This window comes from Triticum aestivum, chromosome 5D (genome assembly GCF_018294505.1).
Source record: "Triticum aestivum cultivar Chinese Spring chromosome 5D, IWGSC CS RefSeq v2.1, whole genome shotgun sequence".
Taxonomy (NCBI): Eukaryota; Viridiplantae; Streptophyta; class Magnoliopsida; order Poales; family Poaceae; genus Triticum; species Triticum aestivum.
In genome coordinates this window covers 518,230,016-518,249,688 of record NC_057808.1, presented here as the reverse complement: position 1 = coordinate 518,249,688, position 19,673 = coordinate 518,230,016, and the positions used below count along the sequence as shown (strand labels likewise).

The 19,673-nt window shown below is 47.4% G+C and overlaps 2 protein-coding genes and 1 long non-coding RNA gene across 4 annotated transcripts; 2 read left to right on the top strand and 1 right to left on the bottom strand.

Annotated features, from left to right (window-relative positions):
- The first annotated feature begins 7,913 nt into the window (after positions 1-7,913).
- LOC123125904 (basic blue protein-like) lies at positions 7,914-8,576 on the top strand. The gene is made up of 2 exons (XM_044546347.1): positions 7,914-8,157; positions 8,246-8,576. Exons 1-2 carry the CDS (start codon positions 7,989-7,991, stop codon positions 8,443-8,445), a joined length of 369 nt encoding a protein of 122 aa, XP_044402282.1. The 5' UTR covers positions 7,914-7,988; the 3' UTR covers positions 8,446-8,576.
- A 3,472-nt stretch (positions 8,577-12,048) lies between these two features.
- Positions 12,049-13,816, top strand: LOC123125903 (uncharacterized). Of its 2 annotated transcripts, none has more exons than XM_044546346.1 (3): positions 12,049-12,443; positions 12,547-12,618; positions 12,744-13,816. In XM_044546346.1, exons 1-3 carry the CDS (start codon positions 12,248-12,250, stop codon positions 13,643-13,645), a joined length of 1,170 nt encoding a protein of 389 aa, XP_044402281.1. In that variant the 5' UTR covers positions 12,049-12,247; the 3' UTR covers positions 13,646-13,816. The 2 variants fall into 2 exon arrangements, with proteins under 2 accessions (XP_044402281.1, XP_044402280.1); XM_044546345.1 differs by having other exon boundaries at positions 12,544-12,618.
- A 2,072-nt stretch (positions 13,817-15,888) lies between these two features.
- On the bottom strand, positions 15,889-16,612 carry LOC123125902 (uncharacterized). The gene is made up of 2 exons (XR_006461515.1): positions 16,484-16,612; positions 15,889-16,236 (listed from the first exon to the last, which is right to left on the bottom strand). It is a non-coding gene; the product is annotated as an uncharacterized lncRNA (long non-coding RNA).
- Positions 16,613-19,673: the final 3,061 nt, after the last annotated feature.

Genomic DNA, 19,673 nt, shown 5'->3' with positions numbered 1-19,673 from the left:
CACTGTTGGAACTCGTAGCATAATTTAAAATTTTCCTACGCTCACCAAGATGCATCTATGGAGTATACTAGCAACGAGGGGAAAGGAGTGCATCTACATACCCTTGTAGATCGCGAGCGGAAGCGTTCCAATGAACGTGGATGACGGAGTCGTACTCGCCGTGATCCAAATCACCGATGACCGAGTGCCGAACGGACGGCACCTCCGCGTTCAACACACGTACGGTGCAGCGACGTCTCCTCCTTCTTGATCCAGCAAGGGGAAAGGAGAGGTTGATGGAGATCCAGCAGCACGACGGCGTGGTGGTGGATGCAGCGGGATGTCGGCAGGGCTTCGCCGAGCTTATACGAGAGAGAGAGGTGTTGCAGGGGAGGAGGGAGGCGCCCAAGGCTGTAATGTTGCTGCCCTCCCTCCCCCCCCCCCCTTTATATAGGCCCCCTTGGGAGGGGGGGCGCCGGCCAAACCCATCTAGGGTGGGGGGCGGCGGCCCAGGGGGGTGCCTTGCCCCCCAAGGCAAGTGGGAAGCCCCCCACCCTAGGGTTCCCAACCCTAGGCGCATGGGGGGAAGGCCCATGGGGGGCGCCCAGACCACTAGGGCTGGTTCCCTTCCCACTTCAGCCCACGGGGCCCTCCGGGATAGGTGGCCCCACCCGGTGGACCCCCGGGACCCTTCCGGTGGTCCCGGTACAATACCGGTAACCCCCGAAACTTTCCCGGTGGCCGAAACTTGACTTCCTATATATAATTCTTCACCTCCGGACCATTCCGGAACCTCTCGTGACGTCCGAGATCTCATCCGGGACTCCGAACAACTTTCGGGTTTCCGCATACACATATCTCTACAACCCTAGCGTCACCGAACCTTAAGTGTGTAGACCCTACGGGTTCGGGAGACATGCAGACATGACCGAGACGCCTCTCCGGTCAATAACCAACAGCGGGATCTGGATACCCATGTTGGCTCCCACATGTTCCACGATGATCTCATCGGATGAACCACGGTGTCGAGGATTCAATCAATCCCGTATGCAATTCCCTTTGTCAATCGGTATGTTACTTGCCCGAGATTCGATCGTCGGTATCCCAATACCTTGTTCAATCTCGTTACCGGCAAGTCTCTTTACTCGTACCGCAATGCATGATCCCATGACTAACGCCTTAGTCACATTGAGCTCATTATGATGATGCATTACCGAGTGGGCCCAGAGATACCTCTCCGTCACACGGAGTGACAAATCCCAGTCTCGATCCGTGCCAACCCAACAGACACTTTCGGAGATACCCGTAGTGCACCTTTATAGTCACCCAGTTACGTTGTGACGTTTGGCACACCCAAAGCACTCCTACGGTATCCGGGAGTTGCACGATCTCATGGTCTAAGGAAAAGATACTTGACATTGGAAAAGCACTAGCAAACGAAACTACACGATCTTTTATGCTATGCTTAGGATTGGGTCTTGTCCATCACATCATTCTCCTAATGATGTGATCCCGTTATCAATGACATCCAATGTCCATAGTCAGGAAACCATGACTATCTGTTGATCAACGAGCTAGTCAACTAGAGGCTTACTAGGGACACGTTGTGGTCTATGCATTCACACATGTATTACGATTTCCGGACAATACAATTATAGCATGAACAATAGACGATTATCATGAACAAAGAAATATAATAATAACCATTTATTATTGCCTCTAGGGCATATTTCCAACAAGAATAGGGGGGAAGGCCTAGCCTATCGAAGACTAGCATCTTCAAGTAGCTCCAAGCATCTTGCAGCATGTAGACGAGTAAAGAATAGTAGTTTATATTTAACAAACATGTCGTAGCATTAACGCCCAGAGATCCTTCCTCGACTCCCTACGAGAAAGCAATCCCGGGGCCACATATCCATCACATATCAAGTATCCATTTCTAGTTGTATAAGATCAGGATACAAGTCTGAACGTCCATTACCGTGGACACGGTATTCGAATATATATCTTCCCTGCAGGGGTGCACCATGTTTTCCAACACGCTCGATCACTCTGGCCGGACACACCTTTCTGGGGTCAATGCCCGGCCTCAGAAGATCAACACGTCGCAACCCTACCTAGGCTCAGCAGAGAGGTCCCCGCCGGTCTACATCCTAAGCACTCCGGGGTCTGGGCCCATCGCTCGTTGCACTCCGGGTCGTTACATGCAGGGCGGGTCCAGGCTCCACCACTACGGGATGGTGCCGGCCCAGCCGTGCCGCAAAGCTGAAATGGACGTCTGACAAAGCTTCGGCTGATACTGCGACGTCGAGGCCCATAACTATTCTCGCGTGGTGGTTAGTGCGCAAAGGCCAAAGGCCAATTCAGAACAAATACCCAAACCAGTTAGTGCATTAACAATTAAAGTAGTGACGGCTGTCGGGACAAGTCCGGAACTATCACCCCTTCCTGGGTGATACCGCTAAACAGCCAGCCGCCACTTTCACATCGCACGGGTGCTCTCCAGGGCCGACCCGACTTCAACAATGGTCTCAAGTAAAGTCAAGGTAATAGTGTGTCCAAAACATCAAGGAAGAAAACCAGGAATCACCCCCGGTGGATTCCACTCAATGTAAACATCAAGGTGAACGTAAGAGGGACCACCCTCGAGGTTCACACTTGAGGTGTTGCACGACAGAGCCGTATCAGGAATGGTGAAAGAGGAACCACCCCCGTTGACCACGACCGAATAGCTACACTACAGAATTATCATCAGGAGTGCGTTATGAGGGATCACCCTCGGCACTCGATAGTATCTCTGCAGAGTCGAGCAACTAAAGGGGCGTGATGTGATGTGAGGTGTCAGGCTCTGGTCGTCGATCACGTTGATCGAGGCGTCGATGATGAAGCAGGGGCAACAAGGACAAGTGGGGGTCACTGATGGATCTCTAACCAACCTATACTAAGCAGTTTAGGACAAGCAGGTAGGTAACAATAGCAGGTACAAAAGCAGGCTATGCATCAGAATAGGAGCAAACAATAACAGTAGCAAAATCTAATGCAAGCATGAGAGAATGGAATGGGCGATATCGGGATGATCAAAGGGGGGCTTGCCTGGAAGCTCCGATGAAAGGGGAGAAGGGTCGTCGTCGACGTAGTCGATCACAGGGGCATCAGCAGCGGTCTCGGGGTCTACCGGAGAGAAGAGGGGGAAAACACAGTAAATACAGGGCAAACAAGTGCAATACTAAGCATGACAAGGCAATAAGCAGCGCTAGGGGTGTTCTAACACGATGTTACCCGGTACCGGCGAAGGGGGATAACGTCCGAAAAGTTTCCCCGGAGTTAGGCATTTTTGGACAAATGAAACGGAGGGGAAAGGTTGCATGTTCTCTATGCTAGGGATGCGTGACAGATGAACGGACTGCGTATTCGGAGTCGCCACATTTTTCTGAGCAACTTTCATGTATAAAACTTTTTCATCCGAGTTATGGATTATTTTCTAGGATTTTTCAAAGATTTAAACAATATTTTGAATTTGTTATTAATTCAAAATTAAATAAGTAAAATGCTATGTGCACCCAGATCTGTGTACACCGAGGTGTACCAGAGGGTGACATGCGGGTCCAGGGGGTCCCAGTTGACCAGTCAACGTTTGATTGGTCAACAGGGGGTGGGGCCCATCTGTCATTGACTCAACTAATTGAGCAGGTTTAATTAGACTAATCTAGTTCATTAGGCTAATTAAGCAAGGTTAATTAAGTTAATTAATTACCCAACTAATTAATTAATTAACTAATTAATTATTTTAATTTTTTCTTAAAAAATATTTTTAATTTCTTTTTAAGGGGGGGTTGGGCCCCACCTGACATAGGCAAGTGGCCTAGCGGGGCGGGTTAATAAGCGCGCCGGGGGTCGGCGCTCACCCAGCAGGGCCGGCGAAGCCATGGCTGCGGCCGGTGGCGGCCCCGGGGCGGGTGGCCTCCGGCGAGGAGGAGGGACGCGGGTGGGGGAACGACGCGGCGCGCGATGGCGCGGCTGCAGCGGCAAGGGGCAACCCAGGCGGGCGCGGCTGGGCGCGGTCGGCAGCGGCGCCGAGGTAGCAGAAGCAGCGCAGCAGTAGGAGCGGGGGCAGCAGCAGCAGAAGGCCACAACAGGCGGGCGGCGCGAGTAGAAGCAGGGGCCGGTGTGCGCGGGCGTGAGTGTCGGGCGGCCGACGCGGGCGGGACGTGGGGCGGCGACGGTGTAGCGGGGCCGTAGCTACCCACGGGCGGGCGCGCGCAGGGCGCAGTTTGCCAGAAGGAGGCGGCCAGGCGCAGGCAGGGACGCGCGGGAGCAGGCGCATGGGTCGCAGGGAAGGGGCCAGAGGCATGCGGGACGCGCGGCGAGCGCGGTGCGGGGGCGGAGCGGACGGCGTGCGAGCGCGCGCGGGAGGAGAGCTCCGGCCACGGCGGACTGCGGAGCCGAAGCTCGCAGGTAGCGGTGCTATGGCGACGAGGGAAAGGGGGAGCGGGTGGTGCTCACCGTGTGGACGTACGGAGGTCCCTCGGGGGCTTAGTAGCGCAGGGCTCGACGTAGATAGGAGGGGGCGGTGGCCGTCGGGGAGGCGAGCTTGGAGCCGAAGACGTGGTGCCTCCCCAGCCCCAGTTGGTCGATGCAGGGGACAGAGTCGAGGCATGTGAAGCTCCGGGACGCGTCGTGCGGGACGGGGAGTGATGGTCGCCGCGACGGACAACGGCAGCGGCGATAGGAGGCGCTCGCGTAGAGAACAGCGAGGGGAAAGGGACGAGTGGATCTGGGAAGGGGGCGCGAGGAGGAGAGAGGGGAGTGGGGCGAATGGGGCAGGGGGACGAGGGGGTCGAGGCGTCGGGGGATCTTATCCCCTCGCCGACAAAGCTGGCGAGCCGGTCGGGTGGCGACCGCGACCGAGCGGTCGGTCGAGCAGTAGAAGGCGACCGAGGGTGGGGGTTTGGCGGTTGGGCTGAGGCCTGCCACTGTGGACTGAGGCCCATGGCAGTGAGGGGGAGGGGGCTTTTTATTCCTTTTATTTTCTTTGTTTTTACTATTTTCTTTTCTGCTTTACTTTTATTTTTAGTAGTAAACTAGTTTTATAAAACATAGAACTTGGTCCATAATTAGCATTGCTTATTTATACACGGCCAGAAATGGTTGGGGTAATAATTGAATTCATTTGATTTTTTTTTACAAAAGTAATAAGACTAATGTGGTTGTTTTAGTCACTGTTATATTCACAAAAGGGCATCTAAATACTTTACAAAAGTGTTGGGTCACCACCATAATTCGTTATGCAATATTTGCCACACTTTGAACATTTTATTTTGCGTGTTTGAGAAATTTGAATTCTGGGCTTTAATTTAAATTTGAGTTTGAACTAAGATTTGGATCAAGGGAGGATTAGCAACAGTAATGTGATGACCTGGGATCATTAGCAGGGGTTTACTGTAGCTTAATTATCCGGGCATCACATGAAGCCTCCAATCCTAGGGAGCTTAGTGATATAGTATATCTTAATTATTTTGACAAATTGTTGGCATCCGAGATATCTTATTATTGCTCATTAGTTGGTTGCGCTATTGTCATGAGTAAAAATGAGACCTAAGTGTTATCATTCATGTGGTTAGTTCATAATCTTTACTGAAAAATTGAACACTAGTTACGCATCTATACAACATCGAGAACAAAAGACTTTGTAGAAGTTTTTCTTTATCACTTTCAGTTTATCTACTAAATTCCTTGAGGACAAGCAATGAGATAATCTTGGGGAGTTGATAATCCCAAACGTATCTACTTTTCCAAACACTTTTCCTCTTGTTTTGGACTCTAATTTGCATGATTTGAATAAAACTAACCTGGATTGACGCTTTTTTCAGTAGAATCGTCATGGTCTTATTTTTGTGCGGAAATAAAAGCTCTCAGATTGGGCTGAAATTTTACAGAGATTATTTCTGAAAAATATGAAAAATATTGGCGAAGAGACCTACTAGAGGGGGCCACTCAGGAACCATGAGCTCAGGGGGCATGCCCACCAAATCCCTCCCAAGGAGCGCCTTGTGAGCTCATGGGCCCCACAAGCCTCCGTTTGCCCTAATTCCAACTCCATAAATATCGTCTCACGGAGAGAAAAATCTGAGAGAAAGTTTCATCATGTTTTGCGAGACGGAGCTGCCGACACCTCCTGTTCTTCATTCGGAGGGCTGATGAGTTTGTTCGGGGCTCCGAAGAGCGGGATTCGTCGTCGTCATCATCATCAACAATTCCATGATGCTCACCACCGGGAGTGAGTAATTGCTTCATAGGATTGCTGGACGGTGATGGAGTTGCATGAGATTTGTCATGTAATCGATTCAATTTGTTAGGGCTTGATCCCTAGTTCCACTATGTTCCGAGATTGATATTGCTATGACTTTGATATGCTTAATGCTTCTCACTAGGACCCGAGTACCATGATTTCAGATATGAACCCTCTATGTTTTCATGAAAATATTTGAGTTCCTGATCCTATCTGCTAGTTATATGCTCTTGTTATTGTTCTGGTCCTTAGACCCCAAAGTGACAATAATTGGGATACTCTCTGGGAATGACTGTAATTCGAGGAGTTCATGTATTCACCATGTGGTAATGTTTTGTTCCGGTTCATTATTGCAAGGAGGCCTTAATATCTCTTAGTTTCCTTACGGACCCCGTTGCCACGGGAAGGTAGGACAAAAGATGTCATGCAATTTCTTATTATAAGCGTGTATGACTATATACGGAATACATGCCTATATTACATTGACGAATTGGAGCTATTGTGTATCACTCTAGGTTGTGACTGCTATATGATGAGTGTCATCCAACACAAATATGCATCGCCTGACCCAATTCCTATGCTTTTCTCATATTGGTATTTGCTAAGTTACTATTGTTGTTGTTGTTACAATCATCACAAACTGCTATTGTTACTGTTCCTGTTACTATTGCTACTGTTACTGCTACTATCAAAACTATCAAACTACCATGTTACTAAACACTTTGTTGCAGAAATATAATTTCCCAGGTGTGGTTGAATTGACAACTCAACTGCTAAGGCTCATAAATATTCTTTGGCTCCCCTTGTGTTGAATAAATAGATTTGGGTGAAATAATACCCTTGAACACTATCGCGATCCCCTATACTTGAGGGTTATAAGTAGTTCATTCCAATTTGTGCGAGGATGGTTAGTTTAGGGCTAATTTCGTCGATCAGGAGTAGCTGCGGAGTTTTCACGGAGGGCGCCCTTAAGGTCATCGTCTCTGTCCCAAGTGGCTACAAGTTCTTGATAAGTCTCACAAATTTTCCTCTCAGTTAGATCCTTCTGAATCTCCTCGGGTTTACTGCTTTGTTAACCAATCGGGGCTCTTTTCTTTTTCAATGGTTCCAAATTAACCTAGCCTAAAATTCTTATATGAACCTAATGCATTCGATTTTCCAACTTCTTAAATTCATTTGAAATCCATTTATTAAAAATATTCCTATCAACTTCAAATTATTTTAGACTAAACAATCGCAAATCATGGCCTCCAATCGCTTTAGCAGCTATGGTTTAAAAGTCAAGATTAGGGACTTCTCCTTATAAAAAAGAATTTTGTATTTTAAAATTTTCTTGTTACAATTATATCATCTAATACTAGTATATATAAATATCTGATATACAACTAATGCATCCAGGAAAAAGAAATATTTACTAAATCGTGAAAGTAGGAAATAAATGCCTCGTTCATTTCCACTAATCCAAGATCGGATTATATAAGTTGGAGGATTTCGTAGCATATACTAACTAATGTTGCATATCACATATATTGATTTGTCTTATTTAAGGCAAGATTCTCATTATTTGAGCACATTAAAACAATGATTTTAGTTGACCGCCTATATATATCATACGAGAAGGTGACCGAACGCAAGCCGTCACTTGAGGAATCGACCACTATTTCACTTTTCTATTCTTGTGATCTTCGGTATCAACAAGAAGTCAAGAGCAACACCATCAATGGCTCGGGCAACCATGGTACCCACCCTTTTGGTGCTGCTTCTGGTCGTTTGCTGCGCAACCACCGTCGTCCATGGCAAGGAGTGGACCGTTGGTGACAACAAGGGATGGAGCTTCGGCGTCTCCGGATGGGAGAGTGGCAAGCACATCCAGTCCGGTGACGTGCTTGGTGAGAACTCTAAAGATCAAGTGATTGGTTGTTCTTGATGTATATACTGTGTTCTGATATGTATTCTTGTGTTAACTAATGCACGCAGTGTTCAAGTACAACCCGGGTATGCACAATGTGGTGCAGGTGGGAGAAGGCGACTACAACTCATGCAGGGTCTCGGGCCCGTCGAGGACCTACACCTCCGGCAATGACCACATCCAGCTCTCCCACGGAGGCAAAGCGTTCTTCATCTGCAGCCTTCCGGGTCACTGCCAGCAAGGCATGAAGATCGCTGTCACTGCTTAATAGATCTCGTGCATATGCGTGTCTTTGTATTTTGTACTTTTTTACCAAGTCTTTATGGTGTGCTAGGTCATGATGAATTGGTGATAGAAGAAATAAATTGATCCTAGTGCAGTGCATGCATCATGTTTTCATGGAATCTTGATAAACCAACATCTATTTGGACTAGCTACTGTTAATATACAAAAGTAGACATAAGTTCCTACCATTCTACCGACCATACTTTGAACATTAAGGGCAAACAATTATGAAGGTCTATCACAGTCATATGAATTCGGAGTCTTTTTTAAAAATAGTTCACCAAATGTACAAAGCATCCCAAACATAATAAAAATTACATAGAGGTTCTTGGACCATCAAACGACCACTACCGCCAGAATGAGCCGCTCACGCGCCGCTTGTCAGAGCCGGCCTGACCTCGTCGATTACACCCGAGAAGTCTTCGTGCACGCGCCCTTAAGGACTAGTTCCCCGGAGCCCTAGTCGTCGAGTCAATTTAACAAACTAGATCCACCAATCCGGTAACACGGTCGACCTTCACATATAGGATATGCTCCTGGTCGGTTCTTGTCGGATTGAGGGTAGGTTTTGGACTGCTCCACTCCATGATTTCAGTAGAGTTGTTTCAAACACCTCAACTTCAATTCCTTAGTGGATTGGAGCTGGAGTAACATCTAGATCATTTTACTCGAGCAGAGAAATGGTTGCTTCACCTGCTCCACTTCACCCACCATATCTGTCTGCCCTCGGAGTTCCTTTGAAACTACCCAATATGCCATCTTGTTAACAAATACTAAGAGCATCTCTAGTCAACCTCTTATAATTTACTCCATCCATTCCTTTATGTAAGGTGTATAATTTTTGGCATGGTGACCAAGACACATAAATATACACAAGTTAGGAAAAAATTAACCTTCGCTAAATCATTGATTAGTGGTAACTAAATCATTTGGTCTAGAAAAGTAAGAGATACACGCAATCGGGAGAGATACTTTCCTTTTTTCTAGAGTTATAAAAATGGAATTATTGATGAATTAGAAGAAATGCACCTTACGTTATGGAATTTTATCAAAACACAAATGCACCTTATATTAAGTAACAGAGGGAGTATCTCCTTATACTAGAAGGGTTGGGCACGCTTTGTTGCGCCGTTCATGTTGTTGGGATTCTTATATTTCTTTACTCAATCAATTTCAAAATATATGGCGTATTATTAGTTTGAAAAGTCAAACTTCTTTAAGTTTGATCAAAATTGTAGAGAAATAAATCAAAATTCATAATATCAAATCGGTGTTATTAGATTCATCAAGAAATGAATTTTCATATATTTTTCTTTAATATTGCGGATGTCGATATTTTTGGCTCTAAACTTGTTCAAAGTTAAAGAAATTTGACTTTCCATCAAATAATACCCCTTATATTTTGACACCGAGGGAATATTTAGTTTGGTCAATGGGGGAGATGATGAAGTGTGTTTTATGTTTATTTGTAATGTGGTTATTTTGTGGGCCTTTTGTGGTGTGATTCTACATTATCCGCTAATTAACACATATTATGCGGGATTTTTTTTGCATCGGTGGTTGCATGTACTTTATTCGTGCTATAGTATCACACGATGGCTCTTTTTTCTAGGTGATGGGAGTCTGCGCGGGGTTGATATGTTTTTATAGGCCGATTGCTGCTGATTAATTTGAAAAATCGTTGGCCCGATCAAAATCATAAACAAATCCAAAATTGAATACCTCAATCGAATGAAAGAGCTTTAAAATTAGGAAACATAGAGAATAAAAATAATTAAATGGGAGAGCTCCTTGAGAAATTGTTCACCCGGTCAAAATCGAGTGACCCAATTCTAAATTGAAGTTTCAATTAATTGTGAAGTTTTAAAAATTAGGAAGCATACATATTATACAAAAAATTGAAGGAGAGAATTTTGAGAAATTGTTGACCCGGTCAAAATTGGGTGACCAAATTCCAATTGGAGACCTCAATTGATTGTGAGGCCTCCAATCCTAGGGAGCTTAGTGATATAGTATATGCCTTTCTAAACTTAACTCCTTCAGATTTAAGGATTTAAATTGTGGCCAAACCTGACCAAACCCTATATTTAACTTCCTAAAATCTTTTTTTGACTAATTCTTCCATCCTTTTTAACATACATTTCACACAATTGCATGGTATTTCATAAACATTTGCATGATTTAAATTCAACGTACGCAACAAATCAATCATAAACATACATATAGTTCATCCAATCAAATAATTCAAATTAAAACATGCATATAGTTCATCCAAAAACCACCACATCGATTAAGTTTGATCCATAAAAGACATAACCTAACATGTGTTATGCCGTGGACCAAGCCCTATCCAGAAAAACACGAACTCAAGCACTTTCGTGCTCATCACCACCAAAGAAATCATTTTCGCGTGCTATGAAGTTTTACCATTTTCAGGTGGAACTTGCAGGTGGGCTAGAACTCCGAATGAATCATGCATGTCTTTTGTACCACCGGGATCGACAACAGGATAAATAATGCATGATGCGATAGCATAGGGTACCCCTTCAACAGGGTACTGCAGTGTCATTTATTTTTATTTGGAAAAGTGGAACTCTGTAGAAAATTGAATATATTTTTTTAGACACAGAAAATGGAATAGTTTGTACCTTCAACAGAGTACTAGCGGGATGGGCCTGGCCCAGGTAATGATTTGTTGCGCTAACCGAAATGCATTAGGCCCATTTCTGACCCTCTCGCTGTCTCGCCCAAATCAGCCGACCTCTGAATTTCTTTGCATCGAAGTTTTCTTGGTCGTGGTCGTTACTGGGCTAGTCCATTTTCGCACAGTCTAAAGAAAAATAGAAGGGAAAAGGGGAGCACCAGGGATCGATCCAAATACTTGTTCAATATTTTTTCAGAGGAGCACCAGAGCACATGATCAACATTTGCCAAAATACTTGTTCCTCATTTGCCAGGGGAGCACCAGAGCACATGATCAACATTTTTTCCAAACAGTTGTTCAACATTTTTCAAATACTTGTTCAACATTTGAGGCAAAAAAAAAACATCAACGGCAAAGGATAGACGAAACACACTTGGATATTCATTCGTTAAACTTTGGTTTAGTGCTTCGTCGCTACTGTTTCAGTTTATTTAAGCTAATTACATGTGACCATGATTGTAAATCTAATAACATGCTATGTCCAGTGATCCCTTCAACACACTTGTTTCCTTTTATGTCTTTCAGTCCTCTGTCGTCGGTAAATATGATTTGGCATGGAGAATAGGCCAAACCGAATGAACAATATTTCGTTGTTTCCTGATGATTTGGTTTTACTGGTTTAGTTTCAGATAAACCGAATGAGTCCTCAAATTACCCCGCAAAAAAATGAGTGCTCAAATTTTTTAGTTTCAGTTGTCAGGACACTAGTTCTCTGAACTTCCTGTCTCTGAACATACCTGATGAAATCGACACCTTCTCTGAAGAATTAGACACCTTTTTTTTTTCTTTTTTGAAGGCTCGACACCTTCTCTGTTCCTCGATCGAAATGGCTATTGATGATTTGGGCCCTTGGTTGGGTTATCCGAATTGCATTAGGCCCGTTCCTGAGGCTCTTCCTTACTCCCGTGTTGTTTTTGTTCCCCCCAAAACCAACCGACGACCTGGAAGAAATCTCTTTGCTTGTTGAAATCGGTTGCAGCGGGACGGGACGGGAGACGCTCTGTCCGTAGCTTCCATCGATTTCTTTCTTGAGAATCCTCCTCTTGGTCTGGGTTCTTGCAAAGCTGTTCGACCGGGCGAGATGGAGGACAAGCGGAAGGCCGCCGACGACGGCATCAACCGGGCAACTAAGCAGCCGCGTGCAACGCCGAAGGAGACTACAGCCGGCGGCGACATTGCCGGGACTTCGGAGCAGCCTGCAGACGGCGATTTGCAGCCGCTTCCACCAGCCTTCGCTGTAGGCCTTCCGGCCGATCCCTCTTCCCAGATCGGTGCAGGTGGGTGCCCAAGAAATCAAAGCATGCGACGAGCGCGTTTCTTGGATTGATGCCCGCTTCTTGGATTGTTTCACCTGTCAGATGCCTCTGTTTCTTGCAGCAGCTCGCGGCCGAGGGGGTGGTGGGTGGAGGGCGCCGCCGCCGCCGGCAATCTTGCCGCCGCTTCGCAATCCAGGTGAGCGTTGAGTTCCCTTCCCTCCCAGGAAAATCTTGCCGCCAAACTCTTTCTCTCTGGTTCGTGCGCTGCGGTTCTTGGTTCGTTGACGTCCCGCGTCCGACATTGATTTCTTTTTCTTGCAGCCGATGCGCCGCTGCGGGCCTGCCGTTCTTGCTATACTCCATCACCGTGGGTTTGGCCTTTCCGGAATAGAACAACGGGGCTTGTGGTCCCGGTGGCCTTGTGCCAGGATTGCTACCGCAATCGCTTCATCGGCAACAGGACTCCGCAGCACGCGCAGATCGACAACGTGCCTCGGAGTTCCGGGCTGATCCGCGCGGCGCCGGAGCAGCAGCAGCCTTCTTCACGGGCAAGGGAGCAGCAGCTCTCTTTACGGGCTGAGCTTGAAGCGCTGGATGCAGCGATACTGGTGGCGCAGAATATTCTGAACAATCCATTTTCCATCATCTGCGAGGCTTGCGGCCACCCCTCCGGCACCAACAAGAATGCGTGCAGGGTTTGCAACCCCTTGGGCAACGCGCCTCCGCAGCACGCGCAGACCGGCAACGTGCCTCGGAGTTCCGGGCTGATCGGCGCGGCGCCGGAGCAGCAGCCTTCTTCACGGACTGAGCTTGAAGCGCTGGATGCAGCGATGCTGGTGGCGCAGAATATTCTGAACAATCCCTTTTCCATCATCTGCGAGGCTTGCGGCCACCCCTCCGGCACCAACAACAATGCGTGCATGGTTTGCAACCCCTTGGGCAGCGCGCCTCCGCAGCAACCGCAGAGCGGCTACGTGCCCAGCTACGCCGCCGCCGGTGCGCCTCGGGGGGCAGTGGCAGTCCCTACCAGTGAGCAGCAGCTCCTGGCTAATCTGGATGCACCGGCGAGACCTATTTTGGACTACGCGCAGGTTCAGGCGGCGGTCTCTGCCCGTGTGAAGGCGCTCCAGGACTGGCTGGTGGCGCAGCTGGCGACGACCGAGCTAGCAAACCGGCCGTCGAACTGCCCGCCACCGCCACCGCCACCGCCAGGGCAGAGCTAGCTTATGTCGGCCCTGCGTCCATCCCTTCTTCTCGTTCCTCGTCTCATGTTAATTAGCACTGTTACTGCTGAGTGTATTCTGATGGTGTATTCCCTGGCAACTTTCTTGGTACTTCATTCAATCCAATGCTGCTGTATGTCTTGTGAACTCTGGGAGAAGGCAGCTTAACTGCCGAGCCTTTCTGCTTTACTCTGTTTTGACAGAACAGAATGGTTCAAGTGATGTGGACAAATGTGCCGACTGATACATACTTGAGTAGATCAATGAAACTATATAAGTACTTGTTGTGGATGTCAGTGTGCAGTCTGCTTCGTTAATCTTGGTTCGGTTCTTTTCTGACGCTTTGGTTTTTGGCCTCAAGTGTTTGACTGGTTCACTTTCAGTTAAACCAGATGACTAGATGAGTTAAAGCTTCCTTGCTATTCAGTTTAATCATATGGTTTAATCAATTAACGATTCAGTTTTGCATCAAGTGTTTGGCTCATTGCACTTTCAGTTTAACCAAGTGTTTGATTCGTGGCTGTTTCCTTTTATGTCTTTCAGTCCTTTGTCGTCGGTAAATGATTTGGCGTGGAGAATAGGCCATGGTGCCTTAAAGCACAGTCGGAGTCGTTAATAATATTATGTTGTTTCCTGATGCTTTGGCTTTACCTCGTACTCCCTCCGTTCCGAAATATAAGTCTTTTTAGACATTTCAAATGGACTACAACATACGGATGTATGTAGACATATTTTAGAGTGTAGATTCACTCATTTTGCTCGGTATGTTGTCATTTGTTGGAATCTCTAGAAAGACTTATATTTAGGAACGGAGGGAGTATGTTTGACTGTTTAAGTTTCAGTTAAACCGAATGAGTGCTCAAATTTTGAAGCTTCAGTTGTCAGGACACTACACCTGAAGAAATCGACACCTTCTCTTGAGAATTCGACGGATACCAGGGGGGCGGACGGCTAGGATGCGATCCAGTTATGAAAGATCAACACCTCTCGAAGACCAAGGGCTTCATATATATTCATCACCAGCTACTAATCCACTTTACGCAGTGTAGAAGATCTAGTGTTTATATTATTGCCTGCTAACTGTATCCAGGCTCAGTTCAGCTACATATATGTTTGCTGCCTCCACAATTCTGAAGCTAACCAGTAGTAGCAAAAAATCAATTTCTGGGGCTAATTTACATATGAGTTTATTCATTTTCAGCAAGTGCTCTGTCCTTGACATAGCTTTCTACATCAGATTAATTTGGAGCGTTAATTTTTTTTGTTCAACGGCCTAGATGAGCAGATACTACACTAGATTTTTGGTGGTATATTAAGTAATTAAGGGCGTTTTGGGTAGTTCAAATGTATCCATCCCGCAGGCACCTTCCCCTGAAATCTCAGGCAGTAATTCTCCATCCCACACTCGTTCATTTGCCATCGCCATTGCCAGCCCGCACCGTCGCCATCGCTCGTCGCGTCATAGCTAGCCGTCGGCAGCGGCGAGTTGTCATGCCTTTGTGCTACCCTCGAACCTACAGGATTTTGAGTGGGTCACCTGACGAAGACGACGAAGGCGAGTGCGCCGCCCCGGCCGCATGCCCTCTTCCTCGCTTGCCGGCTGTCGTCCGTGGCTAGATTACCCGATTTTTGGTCTTCTCGTCAAGCCTCCGGGATCTGAAACTGGTCGCTGACATATAGACGACAGCCTTCGCTTGGGCCGCATGACCCCGACCTTGTCCAGCCCGTCTCATGAATGACCATGCAGACACTAGAATACGAGGCCATATCATGGTAAATATTCAACTCCATCGAGCTCTCTTCTTTACATCATGCCATGTGCATTCTTTTCCAAAATAAAAGCTAGTGCGCTGGGAGTAGTGCATGCGGTGTTGGGATGGAGGGGGAGCCAGCCTGCACGCAGCGTCTGGATGGCCGAGAACATGGGGGCGGCGACCTGCAGGCTGATTATCTTGCTAGCGATGGATGGCCGGCGTTGGGGACGGAGGCCTGCAGCGGCGGTCCGCTGCAATCAGTCTAATTAATTAGACGAAACATAATTACCAATATGTCCTTAAGTTAAAATCCGACCGTCTCATGCTGACCATTAGATTAACTTAATACTACCCGTTATGTTGAGTAGTATGATGTACCGTAAAATCTCCCTATATATAACAAACATTTACATTAACCAAAACATTTATAACAAACATGATTATTATGACATGTATTCTCGCTCCTTGGCTATAACAAACATTTATATATAAAGCAAAACAGGCATTGCATTAACATATAACTTCGCGGTATAGGCCACAGTACATGTAATTAATCATGCCATAGTTGTTGCACTAGAAACGAATCATGTTCATAACTGTTGTACATTGACCTTGAAGAAACAGGAAATTAAAGAGAAAACTACGACTAGGAGCTGCTAGCAGGCGATGGCTTGGGTGGAGTTGCATAGCAGAAATGACACTGGCATCCTTTGTGGGGGATGCACTTGCCGGTTCCATTGAACTGGCTGTAGCAGTAATGTTGGCATGTGATCTCGTCCACGTCGCACTGGTTGACTATGATGAAATCCGTGCAGTGCAGCTTAGCCTTTGCCAGATCTGCAGATACATAAAAATCACGGTCATGTTTTTGAGAGACCGAAAAGAGTTGAACACAAATTAGGGAGCACTTTTGGATTTATACAATCTTTAAACCCACACCGCAAGAATCCTAGAGCAGACCAAGGCAAATTCAGTAACTCGTGTAGTGTTTTGTAAGACATCCATTGTGTAGACTAGCCCTCTCAAATAATAGTAACAATAACAATAGGAGTAGAACTTGTGTAGTTATAGACTTAGTAGTTACCTGGGGATAGGACGAAGAGGACAAGGAATAGGAGTAGAACTTGTGTAGCCCTCATCTTGTATTACAATTTTTTTTTAATCTGATCTTGTATTACAATCTTGGGGGCTTGTATCTCCGTATTGAGAGCAAATATGATATGCCAATGGGTCCTTTTATAGTGAAGGTTTAATTATCTGATTAATTGGCTAGTCATTTTCTTCATTAATTTTATTAATTGCAATAAATATTTTCTTTGTTAATTGTATTAATTATCTTCTCAGTTATCTTTTTGCGGACAATCTTCTTAGTTAATTATATAGTGCTAATTTTAGATGTAATACACTACTACGGATCCGAAACATTGACGGGCCAATTTGTATCAGCCAATCAGTGCCTCAGTGTCAATGATGACTGCTCTATCACAGACGGGCCACTTAATTAACCGGTCAGTAACGAGGAACAACAGTGACCGGCCAACCAGTCGTGTTGACTTCATCGAGGCGTCCTATGAGCAACACATCACCGACGGTCCATCCCGAGATTGGTCAGTGATGTTTTACTTGGGGCTGGCATAATACTATGTTGCACTTCTACCAGCCAACTTGGTGCATTCCACCACACAAGGCATACATACATATATTTGCATACCATATATAAAAAAATATATCACTTTCATAGCTAAACAGGTTGAATATATAAGATCACATGCATGCACAAGTTTTCACAATACACTGTTGTTAGATGTGTATAGTCTCTTTCTGGTTTATCCCCATTATATAAGGGGTTTCCTGCACTTTACCACACATGTATATGTATTGGCCTTTGGCCCTCAGTAAAGTTAGTTGCTGTTTATCCAACATGGTATCAGATGTTAGGTTCCCCTCTCTCCCGCACGCTGCAACTCCGTGCTAGCCCCTCTCTCGATCCGGCGCCGTCCCGGCGAGCAGCTCCGTCCAGCCCTCCATGTCGCGGATCCGGATCCCGCTGCTCCAGCCCGGTCACGGCTGCCTCTTCCCGTCCGGCCGCACCTGCTCTACTCTGGCCCGCCCGCTGCAAGGCTCGCCGGGAATCGGTGTCCCGCGACCGGATCCGGCCGTCCACATCTTGCTGGACCCCGCCGAGTTGTCGGAGCCCCGCCTCAAGCTGCTGCACCGCCCCTGCAGCTCCCATCAGTCGCGTCGTTGCTCTGCTTCGCGTGAGGGCAGAGGCGCTCGCCTGCCCGCTCCGTTGACCCATCGCCCTGCTGCGTAGCTGCCTCCTTCACTGCGCCTCCGCAGCCCCCTTGCTTCGCCTGGTCCTCCTCGCCTTGGATCCGGCCCGTGCTCGGCTGGCCCTCTCACTCGGCCTGGCTGCGGGCGCTCGGGCTCTCTAGCTGGGGCTCGGGCTGTTTGCCCTGTGAGGTTGACTCCAAAAAAAAGGAGAAAGAACAGGAAAAGAAGAGAGCTCGGCAATGTCCTCTTCGGGATATGTGGCTGTTCCTCGCTGCTCCGTGATCTTTGAGGCACCAACTATGCTGAGTTTGTTGGCTTCATGTGTATCCATATGCGCGGCCTTCTGCTGTGGGGCGTGCTCTCTGGCGAGGTACCCTGTCCGCCCTACCCTGTTGCTCCGGTGGCTCCTGTTCCGCCGGTTCCGCCGGTGCTTGCTGCTGATGCTTCTCAGGCTAATCGGGATGCAACCAAGGCTCTTGATGATGCTGCAGTTGATGCGTATGATCAGCAGGTATCCGCATACTCTGATGCTCTGATACCATGTTGGACAGCAGAAAAAAGATTCATGGTAAGGGGAGGAACATGGGAAACATTAGGAACGGAAAAGGATGGAGTGGAAAGAAGACCACGACTAGCAACAGGAAGAGGTGTGCCATCGGCGGTAAGAACATTAACAGGTGAATCAAGAGGTCGGAGAGAAGACAGCACAGAAGAATCAGAAGACATATGAAAGGAGGCTCCAGAATCCAGAACCCACGAGGATGTACCTGACTGTGTAGAAGCCTGCGGTGATGTAGAAGGGGATGCAGTCATAGCAGCAGCTGAACCAGTCGACGAGGAGCCAGAGGAGGCAAGAAGACGCTTGAGGCATACAATGTCCTGGTCAGTGAGTGACTGAGTCGAGGAAGATGCAGGAGGGCCACTGGAAGGGGAGCGTCTCTGGTCTCGCTTCTTCTGGCGACAATCAGACTCTGGGTGACCTGACCGGGAGCAGTAACCACAGAAAGTGTCACGGCGCGGCGTACTCTTCTCAGCATAAAGAGGACGGCTCACCCCCCTAAAGGAGTGGGCAAGAATGGTGGAGCAGTGAGGCGAGCAGATGACACTAGAGCCCGGGTGGCCAACACTGAAGGAACCACAAGTAACCCAGCAGAGCGAAGACGGGTCTCCTCAGCACGAAGCTCAGCAAGTACCTCCGAGATAGGAACACGACCACGAGCAAGTAAGTGAGCCCGTCGGGGCTCAAACTCGGAGCGGAGACGAGATAAGAACTCATGAACCCTCTGAAACTCCAAGTCAGACCGCGTAGTCTGACAGCAACGGCAAGTGCCACAAACAACTGTCCTCAGTGAGTCAAGCTGACGCCAGATGGCAGAGCACTGTGAATAGAACTCATCAACAGACGAGTCACCCTGCTGAAGAGCATGCTCCTGACTCACCACAGAGAGGTATAGAGCATCGCCAGAGGGCTGATAGCGCTGACAAAGATAGGACCACACTGCTGCAACAGTGCCGAGGCCCATAAACTCCGAAGCAAACTGAGGAAGGACACTCGCAGTGAGAACAGCAGCAGCCCGAGCATCATCATTACACCACTGCGTGTAAGCAGACAGATCATCCCGGTAGACAGAAAGAGCATCACTAAGCACATCGGTGTGGATGCCCACTTTGTGTGTGCTGCTGTGCAGGATCAGACTCTCGCTCTTCACTATGTGCCCTCTGAGTTACAGTTGGCTGACTTCTTCACGAAGGCAGAGACTTGAGCGCAGCATGCCTTTTTCCTCTCCAAACTCAGTGTTGTTGATCCACCATGAGTTTGAGGGGGTGTGTTAGCTGTGTATAGTCTCTTTCTGGTTAGAAATCACCAATAAACAAAACATAGTAGCGATGACCACCTTTCGAATCAAAGGGAGCAGGACCCCAGACATCAGAATGAACTAAGTCAAAAGGACGCTGAGATACAGACTCACTAGTAGGATAAGTTAACTGAGTCTGTTTGC

What these genes read in the sequence shown, in the direction of transcription:
- LOC123125904 (XM_044546347.1), top strand. Translation starts at nt 7,989, where the DNA reads ATGGCTCGGGCAACCATGGTACCCACCCTTTTGGTGCTGCTTCTGGTC. An exon ending in CCAGTCCGGTGACGTGCTTG is followed by an intron (nt 8,158 to 8,245) that starts GTGAGAACTCTA and finishes TAATGCACGCAG; the next exon opens with TGTTCAAGTACAACCCGGGT.
- LOC123125903 (XM_044546345.1), top strand. Translation starts at nt 12,248, where the DNA reads ATGGAGGACAAGCGGAAGGCCGCCGACGACGGCATCAACCGGGCAACT. An exon ending in CTCTTCCCAGATCGGTGCAG is followed by an intron (nt 12,444 to 12,543) that starts GTGGGTGCCCAA and finishes TGTTTCTTGCAG; the next exon opens with CAGCTCGCGGCCGAGGGGGT. An exon ending in GCCGCCGCTTCGCAATCCAG is followed by an intron (nt 12,619 to 12,743) that starts GTGAGCGTTGAG and finishes TTTTTCTTGCAG; the next exon opens with CCGATGCGCCGCTGCGGGCC.